At 45.0% G+C, this 10207-nt stretch overlaps 1 protein-coding gene across 1 annotated transcript; it reads left to right on the plus strand.

Moving 5' to 3' along the window:
* Nucleotides 1–729: 729 nt before the first annotated feature.
* Nucleotides 730–4444, plus strand: mgst2 (microsomal glutathione S-transferase 2; the record flags this gene model as incomplete). Its single annotated transcript, NM_001292998.1, is given in 4 exon segments — nucleotides 730–829; nucleotides 2157–2227; nucleotides 3265–3346; nucleotides 4176–4444. Coding segments are annotated over 4 exon segments (386 nt in total), but the record flags the coding sequence as incomplete, so codon positions are not given.
* Between the last annotated feature and the right edge of the window lie 5763 nt (nucleotides 4445–10207).

Genomic DNA, 10207 nt, shown 5'->3' on the forward strand with positions numbered 1-10207 from the left:
CCCTCGCCGCACAATCCCTGCTGCGTCATAAGTTACATAACCATAACCGTCAGACTCCAGAGGACATAGCCATAAATCGCTATATCAAATGCAAGGATTATTATTATTATAAGCCATTTTGTACCTAAATCCTCTTGTGATTGCAGCTGTTGCTAGTTCAGCTGTGTATAGCTTTCTGGTTGTCAGCTTAGTTCAGGTCTTAGCATTCTTCCCTCTGAGTCAGAAGTTTGTGGGTTCAAGTCTCATTGGGACTTGAAACTGAATATAATCTAAGATGACAGTCCAATGCAGTGCTGAGGTGTGATGCATTGTTGGAGGTGCTGACCTTTGGATGAGATGTTAAACAAAATTCTGTCTCGGGGGATGTTAAAGATCCCATGGCTCTATTCAAAACAAGAAGGGAGTTTCTCTCTCTCGGTGTCCTGGCCAATAATCCCCAAATAAAATTGGTCACTCATTCTATAGCTGGTTGTGAGATATATCTGTGGGCATATTGCTGTCACTTTCACCCACACAACACAGTCACTCCACTTACGAGTGAATCCTGTGAAGTGCTTTGGGACCTCCTCCCGACATGAAAGGCACTCTATCAAATGCAAGGATTGTATTGTTGTTGGTTGCACTATTTTCATGCCACCAAATTGGGGTAAAGAAGTAGTAATCAAATAGGTATTGTGATAGGCTCCAGCATGTTTACGTCCTAAAATTATCCTTATTTTCTGTGTGCAGCCTACTTTGCCAAATTGGTGGGATACGCCAGGAAAAAGTATAAAGTTGTTCCACCAGCAATTACAGGAACCCCTGAGTTCGAAAGAATCTTGCGTGCACAGTAAATTCACAGGAATTATTTGATATACTAACTCTAAGTAAGAGACAGAGTTCTTTTTCTCTGCACCAGGTGAGACTGTGGTAAATCTTAGAAAGCTTGGCGGACAAATAAGTCAAGATCTCTGTTCTTCTGTAAATCACCTGTCCCTCTCCAATCTTTCAAGCAGAACTCTAATACTCATATGTAAGTAGTTCCAGCTGTGTAATGGATCTGGTCAGTCCACACCTGGAATACTGTGTACTGGTCACTGGTTGGAGATGTTCAAATCCTGAATGCAATGCAGAGGACAGCAATTTGGCTAATCCCCGGTGTTATAAGGCAAGGGCTCTTCAGTCTCATCATGTGATATTTAAGAGAGCATCATATAGAAGCATTTAAGATACTAAATGGGATTAGGAAAGTTAAACTCAGAGCAATGCTTTTAGTCAAGTCAAGACAGCAGGACACAGATTCAGGGTTTTGAAGGTCAATTTTAGTTCAGACATCAAGGAAGTATTTCAGAATACAATTGATGGCTGGAATGTTTTACCAGGAAGCTTGGGTGAAGACAGGACATTGAACTAATTTAAGAAACCGGTACTATAATGGGACAATAGTAAGGTTGGTATTTACGGTAAATGGGCCAAAGGGGATTGATTCTTTTCTCTGTACCTCTCTTGTGAACATGGGCATGCAGATGTCAGTCAGAACTGGGTTTTGACCAATGGACTATAGTCTCAGGAGAAGAATTGGAAGGGAGGAGGAGAATACAAGGAATTTCTTCATTCAGAGGGTTAGAGGGTTCACAATTTATTATAAAGTGACTATTGAGATTGGATCAATAGAATAATTCAGAATGGAACAGGATAACAACGTGAATAAGAAATATGGTGAAAGAGCTGAAAGTTTGGGCTGATAAAGAAAATGACCACCTGGAAAACAGAGGTAGGAGTGGCACGATGGGCCGAGCGCTGAAAATGTCTAAAAGTCAGACCAGCCTGCTTCCAAACCCCACATTCTGGTCTTCAGGGCTCTATGACAAACCTGTTTGAACAATTCCACCGAAACACACAAGTAGCGCATTACTGAGTTACCCAAAGGAAAGCAATAAGCTCTGAAGATGTGGAATGCTCAGCCCAGAAAGCAGTAGAGGCAGAATCAACAGTGGTGTTTAAAAGACAGATACTTGGGTAGTAGAGATATCAAGGGATCTGGTGAAAGGTGGGGACTGGGACTAGATCTACCATGATCTGGTAAACTGGTGGAACATGCCTGATAAGCTGACTAGCCTCCTCCTGTTCCTCTGTATTTCTTATGTCTCATTTCCTCTTATACTTATTGTGTACAGGTTGAACTCGGTTGAATTTCACACAGTTTTCCTGGTGGTCTTGTGGGCTGCGGGATGGTTCTTTAATGAAGGTGAGTGGCATGGTCCTAAACTGTGTTAATATCAGCGATCGATCCCTTTCATCTCTTTCTTTCTCCGATCATGAGCTCAAACTTGGGAATCATAAAATGTAACTCGAGTCAGTCTGGTCAGCCGGCATGTTACTCTGCCAGTATCTCTGCTATGTATGAAATGTGAGAGTGTGGGATTGTGTCCGTTCTTCCTCATTTGGAGCGAAAACTGAAGTAGAAGTAATGCAGGCAATTCATTACACAGCGATCCTGCCAGTCTGTTACACACAGCATTGGAAGAGAGAAAACAACAAGGTGAAAAGTGTGAGATTGAATGTGATAAATAGCCCATAAATAACAGAGTGAATGTGATAAATAGCCCATCAAATCTTCCGTACAGTATGGCAATTTTAGCCAATTATTATTGACTGTTTTCCACGTGAACAACCCCCCTCTCCATTCTTCCCCTCTCCCCCCTCCCCCTTGACTTTGGCACAGTTGTTGGGCTGATAAGATTTCAATGCTGTCATTGTTATTTCTGATCATGGAAAGTGGTGTTTCTGTGCCGTGTTACAGAACACCAACCTAACATGGATACTGTTTGAAGCTGGGTTGAAACTCTGTTCTCCATGGTCAGCAACAGTAATGACGGCAGATAGTGAGAACACTGTGGAGTCCTGTAGCATATTGATTAGATCAATCATCTCACAAGCAAGAGGACCTGGTTCAATTCCCGTGCAGTGCGAAACATTAGGCATTAGGGTGTAACAATCCCTTCAAAAAAAATCACCCCCCAAAAAAATTATTTGATCACAAAGTACACAGTCAATTCACTTTGCAGTATATCTTGTGAAGCGATTTGAGGCGTCTTGAAGACGTGATAAGGCGCTATATCAAGTGTAAGGATTATTATTAATATAGCTCACAATTTTCTGACTCAGAGGTGAGAGCCAGGTAACATGGTACTGAGATCAATGGGGGCAGGTGGGTAGGGGGAGACGGGCAGGAAGAGAAATTAAATGAAATTTAATTTGCCTGAATTCCTTTCACTGCTTCAGTAATTGCCTCGATCCTTGGTCTTGTATACATCTTTAGTCGCCACAAGTACTTCCATGGATACGCAGAGTCGGCAAAAGCAAGGTAAGTGCAGACACCCATTCTGTGGCTTCTCCCACTCCTCTGCCCAGGGCCTCCCTCCCTCTGCCTACACCATGGCACAAGAGAGGACAGACAAGTAGTCTGCTTCCTGCCAGGCTTCTGCTTACATTTCACTGCAAGCTAGTCACAACAACAACAACTTGCACTTATATAGCGCCCTCCACACAGGGTAGCGTCTCAGAGCACTTAGATCAGCACTTAGGAGTACTCAGAGAACAAGATCACAAGATTGGTTTGGATGAAGAAAACTCCTTGGCCCATCTAATCTTATCCCTCCATAACATCCACCCTACCGTACCCCCAATCACAACATCAAACTGCTTTTTAAATGAGTCCAGTGTCCATCCTTCATCGCAACTTGTTCCAGTCATTAATTACCCTCTGGGTAAATAAAACTTCCTGGTGTCTGTCCTAAAATTGCCCACTACAACTCTAAACTCGTCCTCTTGTTCTGCTGTCTTGGTGCATCCTAAAGTAGATACAGGAACACTGCCTGGGTCAAGTATCTCCGATGGTTTTCCTCTCCTCCCTTTTCCTGGGGATTGTCTGGTGACACATAGTGACACAGTGAGCTCTGCACTACTGTAAAATCTGAATAAGGTGGAGGTATTTACATGTGCTTGAACTTCAGAATTAATGTGCACTTGATGTCATAAAGTGCATTGCATCCTAAGGGCAATTAATAGTCTGGGAAGGGGTATACTTATTGGAATCTAAAGTGCTTAATTTGACAATAAAAACTTTGTTGCTTTCAAATGTGTTTGATCGATGGATTGATCATGTTTGTTGATGATATGATTTCCGTTTCCAGGGTTCCCGCTTTCAATCTGGGTGTTTCCATGTTGTCGATTCTCCTTGGAATGAGCTTTCTTGGACTCGTCAATTGCGTGGCTGACCACTATTTTGATGTTGACGTAATGAAACATATCTCCAAATTATTTTGAACTGCCGATTGCATTAAGAGCCTTAGTAAGCAATATTTGGGTTGCAAGTCAATAAATAGAGATGTTCATTGTATGAAGGTGTATGGTTTACTATATATAGAGGCATGTTTCATTGAATAAAGGTGTGTGAGTACTGATATGATGGTGTGTGGGCTCTGATATGATAGAGTGTGGGTTCTAATGTGATGGTGTATGGCTCATTTAGGGAAATTCAACATGGGAGTACTTTGACAGGACAAATATCCACTTATTGAGCAGTTTCTGTGGTTTGGGTCTTTGTACAACAAGAATTTAGATTTATGAAGTGCCTTTCACATAAGGAGGATATCTCAAAGTGCTTCATACTTGGGAGCCCGAGCAGGAAGGAGAAGGTGGCCAAAGGTGCAGAAAAGATAGGTCTTAAGGCAGGTTTTGAAGGCAGAGAAGGAGCAAGGTGGAGGGACTCCAGGATGAAATCCCAGATTGTGTGTGTGTGGTGGGGGGGGGGCAGAATGCCTGAATGCTCATCCCCTGATGATAAGGAGGAGCGAGTTGGAGGGTACATGATGCAGGCTGGTATTTCCTGAGTAGAGGGAACGGATGGGGCAGAAGGGTTCTCCCTTCGTTTGGTGCTACATGTGCTGTTCAATTTATAGTGAGTGACCCTGCTACAGTTTTACTGCTTTAAACTCTAAACGATTAGTTTTCAAGAACTCTTTGTTGTAAACATGTTTTCGCCTAATCCTCTCTATTTCTCCTCCTCTTCTGAAGGTGCTGACCTGTGTTGGGGTTCAGTGACACAGGCCCTGGCCTCTTGTACTTGCTGTACTTTCCCAAGTGGGCATTTTTCATACGCGAATGTCAGCAGTCCCTACTACTGTGGGCATATCACAGCCCAATCTGATCCTGTCTGAACACAACATCCACACACCAGTACTTTCCAGTAGGCGTCATTGGATAGTTATCAAAAAGGGAAATCCTGTCTGTGTTTTTCCGCCTCCCTGTCTCAGAGTCACTAACTCGCATGATCTTCCTCCTGTTGCCTGGGTTAATGTCAGTACCTCAGTACAGGCAGGGGATCAAACTTTGGCTCCACCTGGTTACATTGTCCTGTTTACCATTTAGCACTGACTTCACCAACTGAGCCATCAGTGAGCCTGAAATCGAGCTTTTTGGAAGCAACTTTGGTGTTGGGTTATGTAAAAGTTTCAATTGAGATCAGAGGGAATAAGCATTGACCAGTGAAGAACTAACACTGCAGCCATGTTAGTGGGAGATAGAGAGGGTTAGACTTGGAATGCATGTACAACAACAACAAATTACATAGCGCTGGACAAACAAGGATGTGCACCCGAGCTGAGAGTTGGGATCAGGAGGGATGGAGGGCAGGTGGGCTGGGGGTAGGAGGCTGACCGATGGTGCGGTGGAAGAGGTAGATCTTGAGGCAGGCTTTGAAGGAGGCAAGGGAGGGAGCAAGGTGAAGAGATTGTAGGATCGAGTTCCAAAGGGTGGGGAGAGTGAAGCTAAAGACCTGACCGCTGATGGCATAAAGAAAATGTCTTCAGTAAAAAATTGAAAGAAACAAGAGGATGATCGACCATTTGTTTTACTTTTGGTCAGCTGGTTGTTTTATACACGGAAACCCATGCTTAGAGAGTATCCAAACCAGATTGAGACCTCCATATCAATGGAAATTTCTATGTCTGAAACTGAATGAGTTTGAGAACAGCTGGAGTTTAACCAGCTAAAATCGCAGAGCTTGCCATTGCGAATACTGTCTGGCAAGCTTACCGCTGCTTGTCCAGGGCTTTGTCTTGCAGGCTTAATAGGAGCTGAGTGGGAAGAATCCTTACCCCTAGTGACTGGTCTGTTTTGTTGATGAGCCAGGTTGCCTGGTCTGCCATCAGCAGTGCCCTAAAATAATATGGACCCAGCCTGGCTCGGGGGTGGAGGTTTAGCGATTCAGCCACTGCACTGTGAGAGTGAAGGCTTTGTGCTCTGAAGGTGAGTGGGGGGGGGGTGGGTGGGATCCAGAGGAAGTTGATAAATGTGGCATGCAGAAGGTTACATAATGGGCAAGTCTGTGATGAGAGGAAAAACCAGCGTGGGAGGGAGAACCTAGCCCTGGGCAAACCCCTGAGTTTATGGAAGAAAGAGACTGTGATTGAACTGTCAATTAGAGAAGATGTTTGATGGCACAAGCCTTCAGTTTGTATCTGTGACCCTGGGGGGAGAGGAGAGGGAGGGGGAGAATGAAGGGGGCGGGAGAAGGAGGGGGAGAATGAAGGAGGCGGGAGAAGGAGGGGGAGGATGTATTTATACTGAACATTTTGCAGACTTAAGGTTTAAGTGAACTTTGCTAACATTCAGTGAGGGGATGGAGCGGAAAAAATCATTCTTAAGACATTCAACCATATTTTCTTACCTGTCTATTACCCGACCTACACAGTTCAATGTAAAATCTGGTGACGGCAAATTACATGTGAATCCAGAGCAACGTTAGGCAGTAAAACATTGCTTGAAATCGAGCCATTTCAGTTTTTAAGAGGTAAACCACAGCTAAAAGTCTTTTGCTTTTAAGTCCTACTGCTGTAAATGTTTTTCATTTCTAGGGTGTCTGTTCTCCTGCTGTGAATAATAAGGGTCATTTTAATTTTCTGACCAAAACCCTAATCTGCAAGTTCTGTTTCAATACTGGCTATATCGCAACACCCTTTTTTTTCCCCATTGCTGGACTCTGGCGAGGTACCTCGCTAAAGTACTTTAGTCAAGGATATTTACATTGTTAAGGGTCTACCTAATGAAAATATCCTAATCAAAAACATTATGGAAAGCAGTCCTTCACAACGTTACTGATGGAAACATAAGTGTTTCTCTAAATAAATTAGTTTTTAAATTGCAACATACTTTATAATGCACGTAAGTGTATGCTAATGCCCACTGAGCAGAATTATGGAAAATCAGTGTAATGGTACACTGCCAGCATGCAGAACACAGCAACCCAGAAAATCAAGCTTTCAGCAGTGTCCATTCATATTGACAGAACTGTATTGTGTGCAATGGGATTTGTAACCAAATTGAAAATTGAACCAAGGAAGTGATGCTTAAGTTGTATAAATTATTAGTCAGACCAGTTAAGAGTATTGTGTCCAGTTTTAGTCACTTCGCTTTAGGTTACAGGACCATAGAGTGGGTGCAAAAGAGATTTACTTGGATGATACCAGGGATGAGTGGTTCGATCTATGAGCAGAGACAAGAGGAACTGGACCTATTTTCATTGGAACGGAGAAGGTTAAGGGCCTAATAGAGGTCTTTTAAATTGTGAGAGGTTTGGATGTGAGTCAGCAGGGAAAAAGTGTTTCCTCTGGTCAGTGAGTTAGGGAGTAAAAAGCATCAATTGTAGATGGTTAACAAGGTAGCAAAGAGGGAGATTAGAACAGCCAGCAGCAGCGGTGGGCAGCGGCAAGCAGCAGGATTATATTCTTCTTCTTCAGTGACCGCTCTGAAGATTATAAAAAGATCAACTGTGCAGTAATTTAGGCATCCACGGACTCTCACTTAGGCCACTTGGCTTGGACTCCATGTAAACAGGTTGGTATTGGCCAAATGCAGATTCCTCTCATTGCTGACCTGACTAAGTTCATCTCAGAGGACTATTGTGTTCTGAAGGAAGATGAAGGAATGGCTTAATTGCAGCAGCAGCAGCAGCAGCAAAATTACATCTGTATAGCACCTTTCACATTGGGAAGACATCCCAAGGCGCTGGGCAGACAGAGTTACAGACCCGAGCTGGGGGTCAGGATGGGGGAGGATGGAGGGGAAGCAGGGAGATCAAAGAGGAGGGTATTGAGATGGGTCTTGAAGGGGCGAGGGAGGGGGAGAGATGGAGGGACTGTGGGATGGAGTTCCAGAGGGTGGGGGCAGAGTGGCGGAAGACCCGCCTGCCAGTAGTGGGGCAAGCAAGCTGGGGGACGTGAAGCAGGCCAGAGCCCGCTGAGCGGAGGGAGCGAACAGGGTAGTAGGGAGTTAGGAGGTTGGAGAAGTAGGGGGGACCAAAACCATGGAGGGCTTTGAAGGTGATCTTGAACTGTAACCTCTGTGTGATGGGAAGCCAGTGGAGTTGGGCAAGGATGGGGGCGATAGGATCGCGGAGCCTAGTGCGGGATAGGACACGGGCTACAGAGTTCTGGATGATCTGCAACCTATGGAGGGAGCATTGGGGAGGTCGACAAGCAGGGAGTTTGCATAGTCGAGCCTTGATGTAATGAGAGCATGTATGAGGGTTTCGGCGGTCTGTGGTGTGAGACAGTGTCGGAGCCGGGAGACATTGCGGAGGTGGGGGAAGACAGAATGGGTCATGGCTCAGATGTACGGTAGAAAGGATAGTTGAAGGTCAAACAAGATGCCAAGGTTCTGGACTGGCTTAGTAAGGTGGAATGTGCATCCATGGATGGTGATGCTGTCAGCGCCTGAGGTGAGGAGGCACTGACATGAGCCAATCAGGAGAGCCTCGGTCTTGTTGATATTCAACTGAAGAAAGTTAGCTCTCATCGAGGACTTGATGTCTGACATTCAGTCAGGATAGCAGTGATCTTGGAGTCAAGGGTGGAGGCAGAGAGGTAGAGTTGGGTGTCATCCGCATACATGTGGATGTTGACCTCATGTCTGCGGATGATGTCACCAAGAGGGAGCATATAGGTATTGAAGAGGAGGGGACCAAGGACAGAGCCCTGAGGAAAGCCGCATGAGACAGTGCGAGGGCTTGAAGGAAAGCTGTTTGAGGAGATGAAGTACAGGCAGTTGGTGTGAGAGGTACGATCTGAACCAGTTAAGGACAGCGCTGTGAAGGTTGAGGTGAGAGGAGAGTTGGTGGATGAGGATAGAGTGGTAGACGGTGTCAAAAGCAGTAGAGAGGTCAAGGAGGACAAGGAGGCAGAGGGAGCCCTGGTCACAGATGGACAGAATGTCATTTGTAACTTTGACCAGGACTGTTTCTGTGCTGTAGGTGGCACGGAAACCCAATTGGAGGGGTTCGAGAAGGGAGTGGCGGGAGAGAAAGTAGCGAAGTTGAGAAGCATCAACTCGTTCCAGTACCTTGGAGAGGAAAGGGAGGTTGGAGATGGGGCAGTAGGTAGGGAGTAGAGAAGGATCCAGGGAGAGATTTTTAAGGATCGGAGTGATGACTGCGGTTTTCAAAGGAGTGGGAACAGTACCAGAGGACAGGGAGAGGTTTACGATGTCAAAGCAGTGTTTGGGATCCATAAAATCCCAACCCATGTTGTAGCGAGGTGAGATAGCAGGTTTTGCTACTATCTGGGCACTGAATGAATCCTACAAGGAAAGAAACAAAACTACCCGCTTTCTGGTTAATCAAAGCTGGCAATGTCACTTACTATTTTATGCACAAAGCTAAAAGTGACGTTTCCAATGAAACAGAAGTCAGGTTTTATATTTAGTCCAGGAAGCTAAACATGGCAGACGTCCGGGTCATTTGATCCTTTCTATGTGCTTTACTCATGTGCAGAGAAGGAAGTGATGTCAAAGTCAGTGGCCTCGAAGTCGACCATTTTAGTATGGAAAACCGGATGGTGCGGGAAGTGGGTGGACTCCATAGCAGCGTTATAAGGGAATCCGTGGTGCAGTGAAGCGGGTTTTAACAAAGCTGCACTGTAGATAGATATCTAAATAGGAATCATGGCAGGGGCAGGTAAGTGGAACAGCACAGGCACGAAGGCCTTCCTCTACGCTGTAAATTCCCATGGATCTATGGGTTAGCTGTGTGGGGTATAGATATTCTGGTTCGGAGAGAAAAGTTCTTTGGTACAAGAGGACAGGTAGGAAATCCTGAGACCTTACAGTCCTGTCCCTGGAACTCTCTTCTCTGCCGCAACAAAATCCCCAACTAGCAAAAAGCTCACAT

This window comes from Callorhinchus milii, unplaced genomic scaffold (assembly GCF_018977255.1).
Source record: "Callorhinchus milii isolate IMCB2004 unplaced genomic scaffold, IMCB_Cmil_1.0 Scaffold1, whole genome shotgun sequence".
NCBI lineage: Eukaryota > Metazoa > Chordata > Chondrichthyes > Chimaeriformes > Callorhinchidae > Callorhinchus > Callorhinchus milii.